General features: G+C 46.1%; 3 protein-coding genes across 8 annotated transcripts in view; all 3 read left to right on the top strand.

Moving 5' to 3' along the window:
• LOC308482453 (protein C19orf12 homolog) overlaps positions 1-20,694 on the top strand; it is an 84,411-nt gene extending 63,717 nt beyond the window's left edge. For 2 of the 5 annotated variants that reach the window (XM_081015574.1, XM_081015573.1), the window contains exons 2-4: positions 16,732-16,808; positions 18,782-18,950; positions 20,291-20,694. In XM_081015574.1, the coding sequence (XP_080871700.1) occupies positions 18,791-18,950; positions 20,291-20,556 (426 nt within the window). In that variant the 5' untranslated portion in view covers positions 16,732-16,808; positions 18,782-18,790 and the 3' untranslated portion in view covers positions 20,557-20,694. Of the gene's footprint in view, positions 1-15,672; positions 16,355-16,384; positions 16,643-16,731; positions 16,809-18,781; positions 18,951-20,290 lie in introns of those variants that run through there. The other 3 variants (XM_081015571.1, XM_081015572.1, XM_081015575.1) reach the window with 3 other exon arrangements.
• On the top strand, positions 201-6,288 carry LOC308482452 (protein C19orf12 homolog). The gene is made up of 3 exons (XM_081015570.1): positions 201-533; positions 3,140-3,315; positions 4,009-6,288. The coding sequence occupies exons 2-3, from the start codon at positions 3,156-3,158 to the stop codon at positions 4,272-4,274; spliced, it is 426 nt and encodes a 141-aa protein (XP_080871696.1). The 5' UTR covers positions 201-533; positions 3,140-3,155; the 3' UTR covers positions 4,275-6,288.
• LOC308482451 (protein C19orf12 homolog) lies at positions 6,419-13,497 on the top strand. Of its 2 annotated transcripts, none has more exons than XM_081015569.1 (3): positions 6,419-8,227; positions 8,877-10,157; positions 12,755-13,497. In XM_081015569.1, exons 2-3 carry the CDS (start codon positions 9,995-9,997, stop codon positions 13,027-13,029), a joined length of 438 nt encoding a protein of 145 aa, XP_080871695.1. In that variant the 5' UTR covers positions 6,419-8,227; positions 8,877-9,994; the 3' UTR covers positions 13,030-13,497. The 2 variants fall into 2 exon arrangements, with proteins under 2 accessions (XP_080871695.1, XP_080871694.1); XM_081015568.1 differs by having other exon boundaries at positions 6,419-8,954; positions 9,982-10,157.

The raw sequence follows: 20,694 nt of genomic DNA, 5'->3' as shown, positions 1-20,694 counted from the left end.
CAAGAGAAAGACAAGCTAGCCCTATAGTTTGCAGCTGGGGCTTCGGTGCCCCAGACCCGCCGACATTTCGGAAACTTGAGCAAGCTCGGCGCAGTTGCAACCGTGGCTGTGCGTCGGGACGCAAAGCGAGGCCCAGATCCGCCCTCTGTGATCCCCCGCGGCTGGGCGGGAGCGACCTCGGAGACCCGGCTGGGCCGAGACGGAGTTGTGCGCGCAGACCCGGGCCGAGGGAGGAAGGCTTCCGGATCCGGGGGCGAATTGCATGGCCCCGGGGCGGAGAGTAGGAGTTTGCAAAGGGGGTTGGGGAGAGACTCGAGGAAAGCGCCCTGTTTGCCTGCCGGGGCTGGACGGAAGGGGCTCCCCATCCCCTCCGAGGCCGCTTTGCAAAGGCGCCGACTACATCTCCCATCACCCCTTGCTCACGGCTTTGCGTGCTGGGAATTGTAGTCCAAAAATTAAAGAAGCACATTCGCAAGGACTAACGGGTTTCCAGGTCAAGCCTTTCCAGGCTGGTTAAAAGGGCTTCCTCTCAGGTAAGTGAGAGTTTAGGCTTGCGGACTAGCAGCTGGCGTGGACTGGGACCCTCCTTTGCAGGAAGCGCGCAGCGATTCTGAACGATCAGCTCTGCTGCTCTGAAAATCACGGCTAAACACTACGGATTTCTCTTGCTTTGGCCCCGCTGATGACAACAGAAAGACCGTAGCTAGCAATGCGTGGCCACTTGTCTGTCCACTGCTGGAGGCTGTGGACTGAAATGCAGGGAGGGACTTTTGCCTGATACTTGGAAGGGGAGGGCGGGGGCTGAACGACAGAAGCCCCAGGCGTGGTTGTTTTGACAGGCAGCGTGGCTAATGCAAAATCTCTGGCGGGGCGAATAAGAAGGAAGCCAGAGCGGTTTCTATCAAACGAGAGGGGAAACCCCCCAATATGCAGGCAACTGGTGGGTTCTTAATCCCTGCAAAAATCAAAGGAATCTGAATCCGCTATGAAGGACCTCAGGTGTGGCTGGGTTTCAGAGCAGGTGTTCGAATCGCAATAGTCTCCTGTGGTTTGGGAGTGAGATCACTTCTGTGATCATGCCCGTGAAGCAATCTTTTTGTGTAAGGGCATCAATCCCACGAACTCTAAGGTGTTTGTTTTTTTTGTTTGTTTGTTTTTTGCAAAGCTGGGAGTTTCTGGATTGCAATGAGAATGATGAAACCATGGAAGGTTTGCTCTGTCTGCAAAACCAGGAACAGATCAGAACTCCTATTTTGCAACCACAAAAAAACTTATTCTGAGAATTTTTAATTCCCCTACCACCACCACTTCTGCAGTCATGAGAGCTGGAAATTTAAGATGACAATGAAGCCTTTCCCCCCCCCCAGGAAGTAAAGCCCATTGACGTGCTTGCAAGTAAATCTGCTTGGTCTCACAGACCATTGGTTTACCTACTCCAGTGCCTGGTTTCCCCACAACACTAAATCATGGCGTGATGCTATATGTGAATCCTGCCCAGTGGCTTAATGATGGTTTCTTTACTTCTAACAAATGGTGATCTGGAGCCATGGTTTGTTGTTGACTTAGGAACCTTGGTTTGTTTTAACTGTGGTTCGGTAATGCACGTAAACCTAGGAGCTTTCCTTAATTTGACCACCAAAACGCCACCCAGAACCACAAAGGCACAAGACAAGAGCAGCTGGGAAGCAAGGCAAATTTGGGAGACACTAGCCATGGTTTGTCTGAACATCTGTGGGACAACTCAACCATGGCTAAGTGTTTTGTGCAGACTGTTCCTCTTCCGACAGAGAATCTCTCTCTGAGGTCTTCAGCAGGGATGAGAGAGGACATGGGAGAGGGCCTTCTTGGTGGCTGCTCCCAGACTTTGGGACTCCCTTCCTAAAGGTGTTAGACCGCTTCCCTCCTTGTTGCCCTTTCACTGGCAGGTGAAGGTGGATTTATTGCAACAGGCCTTTAGGAACTGACTGTTTTTAGAAAGGTCTGGTGCTGTTATGTTTTTATTGTTACCTGTATTTTTAATAGATCTTTGTTTTAATAGTATTTTGATTGTCTTGATGTTTAATTACTATTAATGATTATCTTTTCAATTTTATCTGTGTATGTGCATTTTTCTCTGTAATGTGCCTTGGGTCCCTGTCTGGGGAAAAGGCAAAATAATAATAATCTTGTTACCCAAGATTGCCTTTAATTAGAGGTGTGGTGGATTGAACTTGCGACCTCCTACATTGAGTATAGGAAACATTTGGCCCTCCAGATATTGCAGAACTATACTTCCCCTCAGCCCCAGCAAGCGTGGCAATGAAGCAATTAAGAAAACATCCTTTCACACTGATTAATTGATATCTGGTGCTGTAAACTGCTTTGATATTTTTTAATGATAAAGCGCTATACAAATATTTTCGTAAATAGAGATGGGCAGCAGCTACATGGGGTATAAAAGAGCTCTTAGGTTAGGGGTTGGGAGCCTCAGGCCCAGGGACCAATTCTGCCCCTCCAGACCTCTCTGGCTGGTCCTCAGGGTTCTCTCAGTGGTCCATCTCAGGGCCTTTTTGCCTGGTTGGAATGTGCCTTTGAACTTCGACAGCGCCTCTTTGCTTGCTTGGATGGAAGCATGTGTATACTTTTTCACAGTTGCCTGCTGTCTGAGTCACATCCGCTACACCCTGCCCACCATTGGGGTGCACCCCCACCCAGAAGAAAGTTGCTCATGGTGGAATGTGGCCCTTGAGCCTAAGTTAGGTTCTCTCGCATTTCTATTAAGGTGTTGTAGCTTTCCATAATGGGCACAGGTGGCGCTGTGGTCTAAACCACAGAGCCTAGGGCTTGCCGATCAGAAGGTCGGTGGTTCAAATCCCCACAATGGTCAGTCCCAGCTCTTGCCCACCTAGCAGTTCGAAAGCACACCAGTGCAAGTAGATAAATATGTACCACTCCGGCGGGAAGGTAAATGGCGTTTCCGTGCGCTGCTCTGGTTCGCCAGAAGTGGCTTAGTCATGCTGGCCACATGACCTGGAAAAACTGTCTGCGGACAAACGCCGGCTCCCTTGGCCAGTAAAGCGAGATGAGCGTGCAACTCCAGAGTCGTCTGCAACTGGGCCTAACGGTCATGGGTACCTTTACCTTTCCATCTGCTTTCAAGGTGTGAGCTACGCAAGATGCCGGTCAGCGTGAACGATGTCATGCAGCTCCTATGCCATGTGTCTGACGAGCGGAAAATGAGGGCGGCCTTCAAGCATTCGGGGCGAGGAGCGATCGTGGCTGGGGCAACTGCTTTCTTGGGAGGCTTGGTGGGTGGCCCTCCTGGCATAGCCGTCGGTAAGTGAGGCTCTCTTTTTGCAGAGGGTCTGTAGAAACTACCTTGCCTTTTTGCTTTAGAGCTAGCGATTCCCAAACTTTTTCGGACCCCGCAACCCAACTTGGCTCCATAGTGGTTTGCATGGCACTATAAAATTTAAAATGGCAACAACGAATTGCACATTTATTCCAAATCCAAACTATTTGTTTTGAACAAAGTTCATGCCCTTGGTCCAGTGATACCAGCTTTTCAAAAGTCTGATAGTCTTTTACTCTTCCAGCGCTGCCCTGCACTTGCCTCTTAACAATTCCCAGGGGAGGGGATAGTACTTCCCAATTTGGAGAACAAGCGAATTAGAATGTTAATATCCTGATTTTGCTCAAAAACAGGAAACAAAAAACCAGCCCTGCAAGATGGGGTGGCAACAATAAATTCATAGCACAAGCCTAACCATGTCTACTCAAAAATAAGGCCTGTCAAGGTCAATGGGGCTGACTCCAAGGTTAGAGTTGCAGCCTTAATAATATGCCATCAAAATGTAACAGCAACCAATATATGAAACAAAATACCCTAAAGCCAAATTCTGGTCTTCATCCCCATCAGGAGGTTTGCACCCTGGATTCTGTGCATCTGCACATGATTTGCCACATGGGGGTGTTTGGCATTGGTGAGCGACGTGTGGCTTAAAATACATTTCTGTGCTGCTTTCCTAGGGGGCGCTGTTGGGGGCTTGCTTGGCGCCTGGATGACCTCTGGGCAGTTTCAGCCCATCCCTCAGATCATCCTGGAACTGCCTCCCACGGAGCAGCAGCGGCTGTACGACAACGCCTACGCCATCATTGGGAATTTAGACTGGACCGATACAGCGCAGCTCATAGCCCTGGTCATGGGCAACAGAGCCATCCAAGACCAGCTGCTTTGCATGCTGACGAGCTACATCACCAACGAGCTTAGAGCCGAAATCAAGTATGAAAACTAGGGTCTGATGTGAAATTGAGCGTGCTTAAGTAGACTTCTCTCCCCCTCCCCCCTTCTTTTTTGGTAGCGTGGAGAATATCTTAAATCTGTTTGGATCAATGATTTTCCCATTGCAACTGGAGATTGTGACACTCTTAACTTCTGTTCTTCAAACCAATCTCAGAATAGTGTTTCTAGTGGTTTGATGAGCCTCTGCCTTTCTATATCGTTATCATCGCTCTGGCTGCTGTGGATACCTCAGTTTCAGGCCTCGTGTCGACTCGCGAGAGCACATGTATACGCACATAGAGAATTATGTTCACTGGAAGTTGACCACTTGTGGCTACTAGGACCGGCAAGTGCCTGCGGCAGTCCTGCGGTAGCTGGTTGTGTGTGTGTGTGTGGCGGTGTAGTGCTTATCTATCTGGCGTCCTAACTGAATAATGCTGACAAAGGGATCATCCTGGTTTAGATGCCTCTGGTTAAATGGAGCTCACAACAGAATTCTGTTGGCATGAATGAAGCTCACTGTTATTATGGGATAGGCCATTCACACTGCACAATGAAACACTTTGCCGTGTAAGCTGGGTGCATCAGAGACATCCCCAGAAGTCCGAATCCACGGACACACCCACACATGGGGGAAAAACTGGCAACCCTCCCATTTGTTCTATGGCACAGAGCACCTTCTTTGGTAATGCTTCTTTGGTAACTAGCTAGCCAAGGTCATTACCTTAATATAGGGGTTCGGCAAGCTTGCTCCCTTATACCTTCAATCCACACAGATACAGGATACACAGATACAGGATCCTAAGAACTGGAAGGGGCTCAGGGCATCATCCAGAGTGACCCCACCCCACCCTATACCCACAACAACATATATAGAGATGGACATCTCGCATTGATGCTGAAGGTGCTACTCTGCCACTATGAGTAGTAGCTATTGATACCCCTCCATTAATTTATCTAATTCTTTTTTTTTTTTTTTGAGATGGTCATTGTTACATCTCATGGAAGTGAGTTCCACAGATTAACTAGTTGCTATCTGGAAGGGGGGGGACCCATTTTCTTTTGTCTACCCTGAATCTTCCAATGTTCATGTATGTATTTCATAAAATTTATACACCGCTTGATTGTAAAACCTCAAAGTGGTTTACAAAAATATTTTGAAAAACCAAGTAAAAATTACAACAATAGTTTAAAACATAAAGTCAAAATAGCAAAATACTAATATTCACCTCTGCTTTCTAAGCATCTGGGTAGGGGTGTCTAAATAAATAATTATTTTTTAAGCAGGCACCATACAGAGTACAGTGAAGGCGCCTGCTTGATATCAAGAGGCAGGGAGTTCCAAAGTATAGGTGCTGCCACGCTAAATGATAAAGTTCTTGCAAATGCGGAATGGGTATTACGTGGCACCTATCGTGCCAGTTCCGCTGATTGAAGTTGATGATGGGGAACATGGGATAAGGTGATCCAGTAGGTATACTGGATTATTGGATGGTTCCCTGGTTCTAGTATATGAGAAACAGAAAAAACTTCTCGAAGAACATAAGAAGAGCCTGCTGGATCAGGCCAGTGGCCCATCTAGTCCTGCGTCCTGCTCTCACAGTTGCCAACCAGATGCCTCAAGGGGAAAACCCACAAGCAGGACCCGACCACTAGGGCCTTCTCCCCTCCTGTGGTTTCCAGCAACTGGTAGCCAGATTCATTGCTGCCTCTGTCAATGGAGGCGGAGCAATCATGGCTAATAGCCATTGACAGCCCTCTCCTCCTTTCTATCAATTTTCTCCAAGGTGGAGGTCTGAAATATTGCATGGCCCCTGGTGCAATCACCCAGGAATCCTAGGACTGTGCCATTAGGGACTTTTGCTACTTTAAAAATCAATCATGTTTCCTTTTGCTGTCGGAGAAAAATAAAACTTTGAAGCCTCAAGGTGCCTTTTTTGAAGATGCAACATACAGAGCCAATAATGTAGCATTATCTTAGTTTTGTGTGTGTGTGTGTTGGAAATAAATAAATTATCATACTGAAACTCAGAGGTAGATCTGTTTTTTTAAAACTATTATATAGCGTGTGTTTGCATGACAGCTGATTCACCTGCCTTTGGAGACAAAAAACACACAATTAAAAGCCACGTGTGATACCGATCTGTTTGAGTTTGCCCTGGCTCGAAATTTGGGTAGAATGCGCACAACCTCACTTTCAATTCTGATTGCATAGGAACATAGAAAGCTGACTTACTGAATCTTGTCATCATGGAGGGTGCCTTTTCCAAAGGCCCTCCTAAACCTGGAGCCAGATGCTCTGATTGAGTTCTGAGCAGACTCAGTTAGCAGTGGCATTACTTTATCCCCAGCTAATGGACAGTTGGGGTATGGGGCATGGCAGAACAGCCAGGGAGTGGCAGTCATCCTCCCATCGTTGAGTCAACAAGCACCCATCCAGTGCATAGGATTAGACTGGATTCAGGTCCTTTCCTTGTCTATTTGTGGTGGCCGTATTTGGCAGAGGATCAAAGGCCCAAAACAACCTGTTGAGTCAATTGTTTTTAACATCACACTCCCGGATAATGGCTCCACCAACATGCAGTCAGCACCAAGCTACTGGTGGTTGCAGGGGCTCCTTTAAGTAAAGCTGAAATTCTGGGTTCATTTACCTGGTAGTAAGCCCCACTGAAAACACTGGAATTTCTGAGTAGGGAGTTGGGGGAGAAATTCAATTCTGTTTGCTTTGAAAGGTGAAGTTGCTTCATTCACACTTTTCCCAGAACAAGATGTGAACAGAAATGCAGCCATCATTTGACATTCACACTTCTCCAAATTTTCCAGTGCAGTTCTCTATCCAAATACAGTGGTACCTCAGTTTAAGAATGATTTGGTTTACAAACTCTGCAAAACCGGAAATAGTGTCTTGGTTTGAGAACTTTACCTCGGTCTAAGAACAGAATCTGAACGGCGGAAGGGCACCGGCAGGCCTCAGGGAAAGCGTGCCTCAGTTTAAGAACGGTTTTGTTTTAAGAATGGACTTCCAGAATGGATTAAGTTCGTAAACTGAGGTACCACTGTAATGTGCACAAAAATACTTATGCTGGGGTAAAGTGTGCTTTACAATTAGTGGAAATAACACCCCAATATGTGTTGTGCTAGGCAAAATTGCATGCTAAAATGTGTATGTTTTGGAGAAACTGGCACTCAGTTGCTGATGTGTGTGTGTTTTGAGGTGGGCTTTATTTTTGCAAACTGTTGTGGAAATGTGGACAGCTGAATTTAAGACGGGGAAAGCAATGAACTGAGAAAACTGACATATTCTCCCATCCCTTCCTCTGAGCAAACATGCTTTAGGATTACACTGTAAGCCTTTCTAATTCTAACACATATAGCAGGTCCTTCTTTCGAAACACCCTATTTCACCAGCCTATCCATAAAATGAAATGTTTTGACGACTGATCATCTGGGCCTGCAATTATGTGAGTGGCTGATGTGAAATCACGAGGCTGTAATGGACTGGGGGGAGGGGGAGGGAGAGAACTACCTAATTTAGGCAATACTGAGCTAGATGGACCAGTGGTCTGACTGGAATAAGTGGTGCTGGGTTACCCAACAGACAGACCAACCATATGCTTATTGTACCAGCAAAGCAGGGGCTCCCTGACCCCACAAAAAAACCAAAGTTCTGAAAGAATTTGGCATATGATATTTCAAAGGGGGGAAAGCATCAAAGTAGTCATTGGGAAAGATTTATTACACCTACTTACATGGCACTAGATTTTTCTGTTCTATTTTTATCACTTATCCCACCTGTACCAGGGACCATCCTGTCAACATAGATGGAAATAATGGAAAGAAATCAGATCCTATCAAGCTTAGTAATAAATTGATGTTTTATTATTAAAGATTTATTCATATGAGTTATACAAACTTTGTTTCTTTCCCCTTTCTAATCTATATATGCAGAAAAACAGAATACGCTGTGTAAGTTGTTTTGTTTATTGTTTTTATTTTGAATTGCATATAGAGAGCGGGGAGATGCCATGATCTTTTCAGCGCTTAGGGCTTCTAAAGGCAGCTTTCGGTGTTACAGTTTTGATTAAACAAAAAACAAAACAAAACAATGGGTAAAATTAATCACACCAGAAGGATGGAGATTGGGCAGTTAAGCAAAAGGCTCCATAGGTCAGGTGAGTCTGAGGAATTATTTGATTAGGCAGGTGGGAAAGGGGTGGCACCATCAAGGTCTTCTGCAAGATAATTCCAAATTGGCAAGACAGGGCTGGTGGGATTGCTTGAGGACGGAAGAAACCTCTGGACTGAGGAACCTGGTGAAGTCTAAGGAGCAAAGGTAAGACTCTAGAGACCAGTGAAGATATTGGAAGTGGGGGAGCTAACAGCAGCATGGCTGAGGACTGAGTGGCTCCAAGGTAAGGCTGAAGACTGTGTTGGATACAGGAACAGGCAGGAAGCCAATGCAGGGTTTGATTTAAGGAGGCGGGGTTTTCTACAAAGCTGCTCAGGCACAACCTTGATTGGGTCAGCAAAGAGGAGCACCTGTTTTTGAAAAACTGAAAGTGGGGTTTTCTACAAAGCTGCTCAGGTTCATTTCCTCATTTGCATCCTGAATTAGAAGAACCCTCTCCTGAAGTGGTCCAGTTTGTGGAAATATTGTAGCCAAAGAAGTTTTCTTTAGGAGTCAGGCAACTGGGTAAGTGATATTGCAACTCTCTTAAGCTATTAATATTACTTATATGTTTCCTAAACACGTTTACTTGGAAGTGAGGACCTCTGACTTCAATGAGGGTTTCACCCCTGTAAATGTGCTGCTGTCTTAGCTATTGACCTTAACCTCTTTAATGGGCTTTCTGTTAAAGGAAACAAGATACGATTTGCTATTTATTGAGACACAAAGGGGGAATGGAGATTTGTTTGGCTTAGTTTCACTTTCAGATTATTTTTCTTTTTGAGAGTTCTTGATTATAGCAAATAAAGCAAATAAAGACACGCCCATACCCTGACAACTAATTATCTTACTAAATTGCAAAGGTTGCAGTCTTACCTGCAGTTGGGCGTAAGCCCCCATGAACTGTGTTGTAAGACTGTAAATTAAATGGAGGCATGGGGTGTGAGAAACCTCGAAAATATGAGAACCATAAGGCAATATACAACTTTTTTGGCACCGGTATAAATGGGTTATTGTCTGCAATGTTGGGTTTTGTATGCCAGTCTAAACAAGGGGTGGTATTCAGTGCTTGTCCTGCTCAGATGAGAATCATTGAAGTTAATAGACATGCCTCACTTCATTCATGAATTTCAGTGGGCCTTCTCCAAGTAGGACTTAGTTGAGTACAATGCAAGAAGCAGATTTCTAGGTCTGTGATTGTGAGAGAGAAAAGCAAGGCAAATCTGACCAACTATATTCATCCCAAGCAATGTGGTTCAATACCGAGGGAAGAGTCATGAGACTTGTTCAGCAGCAGATACTGTGGGGTGTCTAGAAGAAAAAGGCTCTCATTTTAGAGGGCTTGCTTTGCATGCAGAAGGTCCCAGATTCAGCTCCAAGCAGGGCTGAGAGAGGTTCCCTGCCTGAAACTGTGCAGAGCTGCTTCCATTAGGAGCTCTATTCTGCCATATACTATGTCAAGTCATTCCTAGATGCACCAAATCGCCTGACTGTATATGGCAGCATCTTGTGGGCATGCTCATTGAAGTGGATCTTCCTTTCTGCTTTCAAGGTATAAGCCAGACATGTCGCCAATTGCCGTGAATGAGATGATGCAGCTTCTGGGCCGACTATCTGATATATGGGGAATGAAGGCTGCCACCAAGCAACCCAAACGAGTTGCCCTTGCGGCAGGTTTGGGGGCCCTGTTTGGGGGCTTGTTGACCGGACCAGTTGGCATTCCAGTAGGTAAGTATGTGCTTCCTTATGAACCGGAAATCTCAGTGCAAAATTGCCTTGCCTATTTAATTAAAGCGGTAGTGAATGGGTATGGAGGCATACATGTTATGGTTAGCGCTGGGGAAGGGCCGTGGCTCAGTGGTAGAGCATCTGCCTTGCAGGCAGAAGGTTCTTGGTTCAATCCCTGGAAACTCCAGTTAGGGCTGCCCGAAGCCCTGGAGAGCTGCTGCCAATCAATGCAGAAGATGATACTGAGCAAGATGGACTCATGGTTTGACTTAGTATAAGGCAGTTTCCTGTGTTCCTGTCCAGGAAGGAGTCTTAACTCCTTTCATGGACAATCACCCAGAATTAATGGCAGTCAAAGACCTGGTTCACACATCACAGTGAGCCCAAACGATTATCTACTCCGAGTGCTGCTTGGTTTCTCCCTGGTCCTTTTAGCTTGGCAGCTAAGCCCTGCTCAGTGTGTTGTCCTAACCCAGGATCATGGTTCATCTCTCTCTTCCTTACCCACAATCTGTAGCTGCCCGTGGTTCAGAAGGAGAGTGTGCCACCATGATTCTGGGTTTGGACAACATGCTACGCTAGGGCCAGGGAACCTTTTGTGCAATGTCTTGTCCTTCTGAGGCTCTACAGAGCGAGAGCTGTAGCTCAGTGGTTGAGCACTTGCCAGACAGAGAGGCAGAGACGTCCCATGTGCAATATCTAACATTGGTGGTTGAAGTCTGTTGGGACTGGTAGAGCAGAATGCAAGGCAATCAACAGCAGGTGGAGACAATGAAATGTAGAGCCATAGCAGGACTGGTTGAAAGAAAGGTGGATATTTGCTGGTGGGGCAGTGCCCCATTCTCCCTAACGGGCCAGCCTCCACTGATCCCCTTCTGTTAATAGCCTAATGGATTGGCTACAGTAGAGTCCTAGTCATGTAGACCACTTAGAGAATCGTTTCTTCTTCTAATTAAGCAGTATATATAAATCTTGCTAATTTCTTTTTTTTTATGAGGGGTTAACTCTTAAGAGTCAAGTTTGGGGTATATAGACCCTCAAGGAGATCAGTGTTAAATACGCTAATGTCTCCTTCACTCCTTCACTCCTTCACTTTGCAAATGGATGGACTGCTGAGGACCAGATAGCTGTTATTCCTGAATTGCAGGGGGTTGGAGTAGATGATCCCCTGGGTCCCTTCCAACTCTGCAATTCTATGCTTCTATGACCTGGGCCAGTGGGATGTGTAGGTCTCTGCTGGAATTGGGGCAGCCTAAGAGTGAGGGACGCGGGTTAAACCAAAGAGCTTAGGACTTGCCAATCAGAAGCTCGGCAGTTTGAATCCCCACGACGGGGTGAGCTCCCGTTGTTCGGTCCCTGCTCCTGCCAACCTAGCAGTTCAAAAGCACAAAGTGCAAGTAGATAAATAGGTACCACTCCAGTGGGAAGGTAAACAGTGTTTCCGTGCACTGCTCTGGTTTGCCAGAAGCTGCTTAGTGATGTTGGCCACATGACCCGGAAGCTGTACGCTGGCTCCCTCGGCCAATAAAGCGAGATGAGCGCCGCAACCCCAGAGTCGGTCACGACTGGACCTAATGGTCAGGGGTCCCTTTACCTTTTAAGAGTGAGGATCCTGGGGAGGGGAGAGATGCTCCTTCAACCTGCTCTCTTGCCCCGCCTCCTTCTCTGTCACCACTTGCCTCTCTACAGCTGTCAGATCCTCTCTTTGACACTTGCACAATGCCTGTTGCGCCCCCAGCCCCAGTGCCATTGGACACTGGGAGGGGCCGGCCTCTCCAGAGAGGGGTGTTCAGTTGGTGTAGCCCACTTCTGATGGGGGCAGAGACACCTCCCTCATCACCTAGATCCAGAAGGCACCAAAAGAGGAAAGAATAGATCAGGCATAGGCAAACTCCGGCCCTCCAAATGTTTGGGACTACAATTCCCATCATCCCTAGCTAACAGGACCAGTGGTCAGGGATGATGGAAATTGTAGTCTCAAAACATCTGGAGGTCCAGAGTTTGCCTATGCCTGGAATAGATGAATCCACCTAAGTGAGAGATTGCAGAAACGCTTGCTACACTAAGCTGAGCCTGCCTCATTCCTATATATAGGATAGCAAGGGTGTGTGTCAGTATCAGAGCAACATTCAAAGCTTTGGGAGGCAGATCACCTGCCCTTGTTGTAGATGCATGCAGAATTAATTATATGTATTGCCCTGTATTAGGTTAAGCTAGCGATTTACATGTATATTGTGGTGATCTAAACATTAAATCCTATTGGAAGGCTCCTCCTTCAAGTCCTTGTTCCTCAGCAACTGGGAACCAGGACAGAATCCTTGTATGAAATGAAACATTCCAAGGCAGGGTCCTCTGGGCTCTCATATTCACCTATACCAGAAGACAAAGGGGTGTGTGTTGTGTGTACCTGTGCATGTGCATGTGCATGTGCATGTGCAGCTGGGGCAACCCAGCCAGATGGGCAGAATATTTATTATTATTAATGCATAGATGTACCAGAACTCTTGAATCTGCAAAAGATTTTCTGGATTGGGCTGCAAAGCTTTCAAAGCAGGATGGCTTACAAAACAATATTTTTCTCTGTGTGGCTTTTCTAGGGGGTACAGTTGGTGGCTTGGTCGGCTCCCAGATGACAGCTGGACAATTTAAGCCTGCCCGTCAGATTATTCGGGAAATGCCTCCTGCGAAGCAGCAGCAACTGTACAAGATAGCCTTTCGAGTCATCCAGGACATGGAGTGGCCGAACGTGGTGCAGCTCATGAACCTGATCATGGAGGATGTAGCCATACAAGAGCAACTGATTGGGGTGGTGATGGACTATCTCGCCAATGAACTCAAAGCCGAAATCAAGTTCGACAAAACGAAACCTTGACGAAACCAATGTGTGTGCATTCAGAAGCGGATGCCAGATGAAGATACCACCAGCCTCACTGGGGATGTGTGGTGCAGGTCCTAGGCTAAGCAGACACCAAACATTTAAAGCATTTGACTTTCCCCAAAATAATCCTGGGAACTGTAGCTTTTAAAAGGTTGCTGGGGAATTATAGCTCTGCGAGGAGTAAACTACAGTTCCTAGGATTATTTTGGGAGAAAGCGGTGTCCTTTAAATGTATGGCGCACGCACAGCTCTAGATCCATTGGTGCGGGGTGCCTTTTGTCTCCCATTTTTATCCTTATATGCTTGTTTTCTTCCATTTCCCTGCTAATCTTGATTAGAAAAAGAAAAGTTCAGAGTTGGAACGTGCCTTTTTGAAACAGAGTGCCAAGAACATAGAAAAAACAAAGTTTCTGTTTCCACCCCTCCTTAGCAGCTGAATTCAAATAAATCTGCCCCTTGTGAGCTTTGGTGTGATTGCATTTTAAAAACTGTTTACAAGTCTCCTGTGTAGGGATGAGGGGGAAAATCGAGTTTGTTTTCATTTTAATAGAATTCGCATTTTAATTTGCGTTCCAGAACTAATATGTGAGCTGTCCTTCAAAATTTGCTTCTCAAAATTTTGTGATGAAGTTCTCTAGCCAGCCAGCCAATGTATGCAAAAATGCATATATTAGTCAAAATTGCATAGCAAAATATTTATTAGGGGAAATCCACACTAAAATGCTTGCAAATGCAGGCAAGGCACATTGGACAGCCTCCTGTGATGTAAATATGGGTCTGGCTGTAGACTGGGGGAGTGACTGTAGCTCCAGTGTTTGATTGCTCTCATCTCCAGGTACAAGGGTCCTGTTATCTAGGCTATGAAACACTTCTGAAAGCTGCTTTCAACCAGAGCAGAGAATCCTTCAGGAGATGAGCTATGGTCATTTGTCTCTGAACCAAAGTAGACATGGTGATAAAAGTGTCGGCATCATTGTTATTATTTTTAAATCTGCATGTTGCATGCAAATTGCAGTCACTGGGTTGTGAGTTGAGGTGCGAATGAAGCCAACAATTGCTGATGGTGGTGCAGAGGAGGGATTTTAACCATTTTCTTCCCTGCTGTGGTCATGATAAGAATGGCTCCTGTGAAGCTGTTGTTTGCATGGGAGCAAAGCTCCCTTTGGCATCACACATATGCCAGAGAGACACAGTGGACAGAGCGCAGGGCTAGGTTTTGGGAGAAACCAGGGTCTGAATTCCCCACTTGGCCATGAAACTCACGACATCGGGATGAGGATTTGGAGGTGAAGCCGAATGCTTCATGGACCAAGGTGGCTTTGAGGAAGAATTTGATAAAGCAGTGGTTGGGGGATTTCAAGGAGAGACTTCTAGGAAGTAGTTGAGGAGAGAGGAAACCATTGAACTGAGGAGTGGGGTGAAGCTAGAGGAGCAAAGGCGAGACTTATGAAGATGTTAAGGCAGAGAGATAGGAGAGCCCCCCCCCTTCTCCATTAACTTATGTATAAGGTGGTATGACTTTACTGACTCAATTTCTGAAGTCCAATATGGGCTAAAGGGAAAGCAGAGCCTTCCAGGATTTAGTGTAGGCATTGCACATATGCAAGAGTGATGTAGTGGAATAGAGTGCTGCGCTAGGACCTGGCAGAGACCAGGGTTCAAATCACTCAGCCATGAAGTTCACTGGGTGATCTTGGGCCAGTCACTGCCGTTCTTCACCTAATCTTACCTCACGGGGCAGGGGGGCGGGTTGTGTGGATTAAATGGGGAGGGGCAGAACCATGTACACCACTCTGAGCTCCTTGGTGAGACCTTTTTGTACGTCCAAGGAAGACACCTTGCATCAACTCCAAAGCTTCCTCCATGATGGAGCTGATAGCACAGCGTTTCTGAGCACATCTGCCCAGTTACACATGTCAGGTTGTCCCTCTCACTGACAATCAAATCATGAGGGCACTAGCTGGAACACGTGCAGAGGACAGCGATCAAGATGCTCAAGGGTCTGGCAACCAAGCCTTATGAGGAATGGTTGAGAGAGTTGGGGATGTTTAGCATGGATTTAGAGGAGACCGATAGGAGATGTGATAGGTAAAGGTAAAGGTACCCCTGCCCATACGGGCCAGTCGTGTCCGACTCTAGGGTTGTGCGCCCATCTCACTGAAGAGGCCGGGGGCCAGCGCTGTCCAGAGACACTTCCGGGTCACGTGGCCAGAGTGATGAAGCTGCTCTGGCGAGCCAGCACCAGTGCAGCACACGGAAACGCCGTTTACCTTCCCGCTATAAAGCGGTACCTATTTATCTACTTGCACTTAGGGGTGCTTTCGAACTGCTAGGTGGGCAGGAGCTGGGACCGAAGATGGGAGCTCACCCCGCCGCGGGGATTCGAACCGCCGACCATGCGATCGGCAAGCCCTAGGCGCTGAGGTTTTACCCACAGCGCCACCCGCGTCCCAGGAGATGTGATAGCCATCTTCAAATATCTAAAGGACTGTCACATGGAAGATGGAGTGAGCTTGTTTTCTCTTGCTCCGGAGGCTAGGACCCAAACCAATGGATTCAAATGACAAGAAAAAAGATTCCCATGAAATGTTAGGAATAACTTTCTAACAGTAAGAGTTGTTCGACAGACTACCTAGGAAGTTGGTAGACTCTCCTTCACTGGCGCTTGGATGGTCCTCTGTCAGGAATGCTTTAGCTGTGATTTCTGCTATGAAGGGAGTTGGACTAGACAATGATCGAGGCCCCTTCCAACTTTCTAATTTTATGATAGATGCTTTATTCTGGACAGACAAGGGATTTGCTTGGTCAACATTCACAGATTCTGATATATGGTGGGCAAACAGAGGAAGCCAGTGCTTTGATGTAACTAGCTCTCCTCCTCCCCAATGGATACCTTCACCCACCTCCAGACCTCCCACTCCCTGCCATTACTTGCATGGAAGGTCCTTTCCCCTCCTTCATCCCTGGTCCAGACACCTCCTTCTCTTAACCCATGTCTACTCACAGGGTTAGAAGGGAGGAAATGCAGATTCAACTATCCCAGCTAGAAACCACCCCACAACCTTGCTCCATCTTCTAAGTGACATCCCTTTAGATATTTGAAGATGCAATCTTATCACCTCTCAGCCGCCTCCTCTCCACGCTAAGCATACACAACTCAACAGTTCCTCATAAGGCTTGGCTTCCAGGCCCTTTATCATCTTGCTCCACCTTCTCAGCACACATTCCAGCTTGCCAATATCCTTCTTAACTTGTGGTGCCCAGGAGAGGACACAGGAGTCCAGGATTAGGAGGATAAGCAAAAGGTACCTTGGACCAGGTGGGTTTCAAGAAGAATTTGACAGCAAAGGTGGGGTGTGACTTAGGTATTCTGGGAGAGAATTCCAGGCATTATTTGAGAAGGGGAGAACCTTTGTACTCTAGGGTGTGGTGAAACTGAAGGAGCAAAGGTGACTCTTATGTGGACATTCAGGCTGAGAAATAACAGACTTGGCTACTGAGAGCTTTGAAGTTAAAACTGACAAGATTGTGTGAGACACAGGAGCAGAGAGGGAGCCAGTTGATTAAAGGAGGCGTGTCTGAGGCTTGATTGGGTTAGCAATAAATGGTAAGCAGTGGGTTTTTGTTAAACTGAAAGTCAGGTTTTATTCAAAGTTGCTTACTTTCATTTTTTAATTTGCCTGCTTCCTGAACCAGAAGAACTATCTCTTGAAGAGGTCCATTTTGCTGTCTTATTCTATCTGAAGAGGTTCCTCTAGGAGAGAAGCTGTTGCGTGAGTGATATTGTAAAATCTCTTAAACTATTTTTAATTGAGTTTCCTTTATTAACATGTTTGTTCAGAAGTAAGGCCCACTGACATCAATGAGACTTACTCCCTTGTATGCAGGCACCGCTGCCTGAATCCTTTACTGGGCATTCTGCTAAATGAAACAAGGTAGGATTTGTTATTCATTGAGCTACGAAAAAGGAGAGGAGTAGGGTGTTTTTTAAAAAAATTAGTTGCAATGCAACATTTCACTTTTCAGATTATATTCCTTTTTCAAATTCTGTGGATGGCATTCAGTGCTAATTCTACTCAGAGCAGAGTCTTTGAGGTTAATATGCATGATTAACTTATGCTCAGTAATTTCAGTGGGTCAACTCGAGAGTAGTACTAACACCGAATACCACCCATAGGGTTTGTATTACACCTTATTCTATTACTAAATCATGAAGGTTGCAGTTCTGCTTGCACTTGGGTGTAAGCTGCACTGAACTAAAACATAATAATAATGTTTATTTTCTGCCAGACCTTTGTTTTTAATTGTCTGTGGCTCCTTCAGTGGGTGGGATGCCTTGGTCTTGCTGTTTACATTTTTTAAAAAAAGATTGCATTTTTTGCCTTTTGTTTTTATTCTGTTTTAATTTCATATTTGTTTTAATGTATGATTACAAGTGACTCTGACTTATGTTTTTAAAACCCCCCCACTATTAATAGGTTCAAATAATAATAACAAAAACAATAATAAATGAGGTTATTAAGCACACACAGAAATGTATTGTAAGATAACAAGAAATTAAATGGAAGTATGGGGGTGCCAGAAGGCCTAAAATATGGGTCATAAAACAAGACCAAAGAGAGCCAGTGTGGTGTAGTGGTTAAGAGCGGTAGACTCGTAATCTGGTGAACCGGATTCGGGTCTCCGCTCCTCCACATGCAGCTGCTGGGTGATCTTGGGTAGTCACACTTCTTTGAAGTCTCTCAGCCCCACTCACCTCACAGAGTGTTTGTTGTGGGGGAAGAAGGGAAAGGAGAATGTTAGCCGTTTTGAGACTCCTTTGGGTAGTGATAAAGCGGGATGTCAAATTCAAACTCCTCCTCCTCCTCCTCTTCTTCTTTGCAGCTGTGGAAGAAGATTGTTGATTGCAACCTTGTACAGTGGAACCTTGGTTTTCGAGCATCTCAGAAGCCAAACGTTTTGGTTTTTGAATGCTGAAAACCCAGAAGTAATTGCTTCCATTTTCGAATGCACCATGGAAGTCAAATGGCTTCTGAGGCGCATTTCTCAATTTTCTCCATTGAAATTGCCGACCGCCCATTGCGCCTTGGTTGTCAAACGTTTCGTAAGTCGAACGGTCTTCCAGAATGGATTACGTTCGACAACCGAGGTTCCACTGTATCTTCTTGCATTCCAATCAAAACAGGGAGTAGATCTTTGGTCTCTGGCTGCATATGAGAAAAGAACAGCAACTAAGACCCAAAAAGGTTTGCCCAAAGCATTGCAGTTCAAAACCAACAGATGAATCATGAGGCTTGTCAAGCTTAAGATATTGTGGGAAGCTGGGAGGGGAAGCGGCTCAGTGGTAGAACATTTGCCTTGCAAGGAGAAGGTCCCACATTCAATTTCCTGCATCTCCAGGTGTGGAAGAGAAAACTGTCAGAACCATGGGAAGGAAAGCCAGCTGGCTTGGCCCCAGCCGAAGAGTCTCCCTTCTCAGCCTTGCCGCTGAGAAATCCCACATATCTACAGCAAAGGGTGGAATGGAATTCCCAACAAAAACTCCCTGCCTGTAATCCAGAAGGGCTACTGCCAATCAGTGCAGGCAACCCTGAGCTATATGGACCAGTGGCCTGACTCAAAGTGGAAGGCAGCTGCCCAGCACACTTATGTGTGTGTTTTCTGTCTGTATAATTTTAAAACAAGTTGTTGAATTGTGCATGCATGTGTTGTGACCACTGTACATTTTTTTAAAAAAAAATTCAAGGTCTAAACAATGCCGATTCATGTGAATGATGTGATTCAACTTCTGTGCCGACTATCTGAAGTGCGGGGAATGAAGGCGGCCATCAAACATTCGGGACGAGGAGCACTTATGGCAGGTTTGGGTGCTTTCACTGGAGGCTTGATGGCCGGACCGGTTGGACTTGCAGTGGGTGAGAACATGCTCCCTTATCAAAGGGAAACCTCAGTGCAAAATGATCTTGCCATTGAACTAAAACATTAGTGAATGAATACGGAAACACAGGCTGGTGAAGGGAAGGGAAAAGGCTGTGGCTCAGTGGAAGGAGCACCTGCCTGGAAAGCAGAAGGTACCAGGTTCCACTGCCAGCACCTGCCAGGGTAGGACTAGGAGAGACTTCTGCCTGAAACCCTGGAGAGCCGCTGCTAGTCAGTGGAAGCAGTAAAGAGGGTGTCAATCTAAGGCAGCTTCACTAAATCATGATCCTGGCTGGCTTACTTGTTGTGCCGTGCAGAGCTAAAAGGACTCTGCAATCTGCTCCTTGGGAGACAGCACATTTGTGGCAGACCACGGTTTGGAGTAGCACTATGCACTGTGCAAGTACAGCTAGAGTGGATTTTTTGAGGTGGCAGAGGTGAACAAACACATTGAACTAACACTAAATTGCAGTTTGGGATGGATGTGATCAGAACCAGAAATCCTCTCAATCTCAATCCAGTGAGCTATTTCCCCTCTATCTTCTACCCTGTTCCATTTCCGCCTTACAGCTGTCAATGGGTAAAATGTCTACACCTCCCAAATGCCACCCCATGTGTTTTTCAACTCCCTGCTCTAGCTTACTCCTAACTTTCCTTACTCTGAGGGATTTCTCCTTTCCAAAAGCAGCCCCCAAGAGCTGGTTCGTTACTTAGGTTGTATCAAATGCTAATCCTACTCAGCGTGACCATATTTGTAGTCAAAGGACATGGCTAACACATGTTCAGTAAATTCAGTGGGCCTACTGGCTGGGTTTTCAAGTTTATGAGCTCAAATCCAGGAGTAGGCAACCTAAGGCCCGTGGGCCGGATGCGGCCCAGTCGCCTTCTCAATCCGACCCGCAGATCCGTCTGAGAATCCGTCTGAGAATCAGCATGTTTTTACATTAGTAGAATGAGTGCTTTTATTTAAAATGCATCTCTGGGTTATTTGTGAGGCCTGCCTGGTGTTTTTACACAAGTAGAACGAGTGCTTTTATTTAAAATGCATCTCTGGGTTATTTGTGGGGAATACGAATTCGTTCATTTCCCTCCCCCCCAAAAAATATAGTCTGGCCCACCACATGGTCTGAGGGACGGTGGACCGGCCCATGGCTGAAAAAGGTTGCTGGCCCCTGCTCTAATCTATCTCCACATCAGAAGACAAGGGGTGTGTGGGTGTATGAGTGAGTGAATGAATGCAGCAGAAGGACTGAATCTGCAAAAATGCTTTCTAGATAGAGGCGTAATGCTTTGAGAGCAGGGTGGCTTAAAACACCTCTCTGTGTTGTTTTTCTAGGTGGGGCACTTGGTGGCTTGATTGCAGCCTCAATGGCCAGTGGACAATTTAAGCCCGTCCCTCAGATTATTCTGGAACTGCCTCCAAGAGAGCAAAAAAAGCTTTATGAAGATGTCCGGGCCATTGTTAGGAACATGGATTGGATGGATGTGGCACAGCTCACAGCACTGGTCATGGGAAGCTCATCTGTTCAAGAGAAATTGCTCATGGTGGTGACAAACTACATCACCAAGGAGCTTGGCGCTACAATCAAGTATGGAGAGTAAAAACCATAAGAGCAGCAATCTGTGAAGAGCAACATAGAGAAGTCAATGCTGCCTGAAGATCCCGCCAACTATACTGTGGATGTTTGGTGCAAGTCCTAGGCTTTGCAGAGATTACACAATTAAAGGACTACAATACTA

This window comes from Podarcis pityusensis (genome assembly GCF_964106645.2).
Source record: "Podarcis pityusensis genome assembly, chromosome: 8".
Classification (NCBI taxonomy): domain Eukaryota; kingdom Metazoa; phylum Chordata; class Lepidosauria; order Squamata; family Lacertidae; genus Podarcis; species Podarcis pityusensis.
This window is presented reverse-complemented; position numbering and strand designations above follow the sequence as displayed.

Coding starts and splice junctions, on each gene's coding strand:
- LOC308482452 (XM_081015570.1), top strand. CDS start 3,156: ATGCCGGTCAGCGTGAACGATGTCATGCAGCTCCTATGCCATGTGTCT. Junction 3,316..4,008: donor CCCTCCTGGCATAGCCGTCG/GTAAGTGAGGCT, acceptor CTGCTTTCCTAG/GGGGCGCTGTTGGGGGCTTG.
- LOC308482451 (XM_081015569.1), top strand. CDS start 9,995: ATGTCGCCAATTGCCGTGAATGAGATGATGCAGCTTCTGGGCCGACTA. Junction 10,158..12,754: donor ACCAGTTGGCATTCCAGTAG/GTAAGTATGTGC, acceptor TGGCTTTTCTAG/GGGGTACAGTTGGTGGCTTG.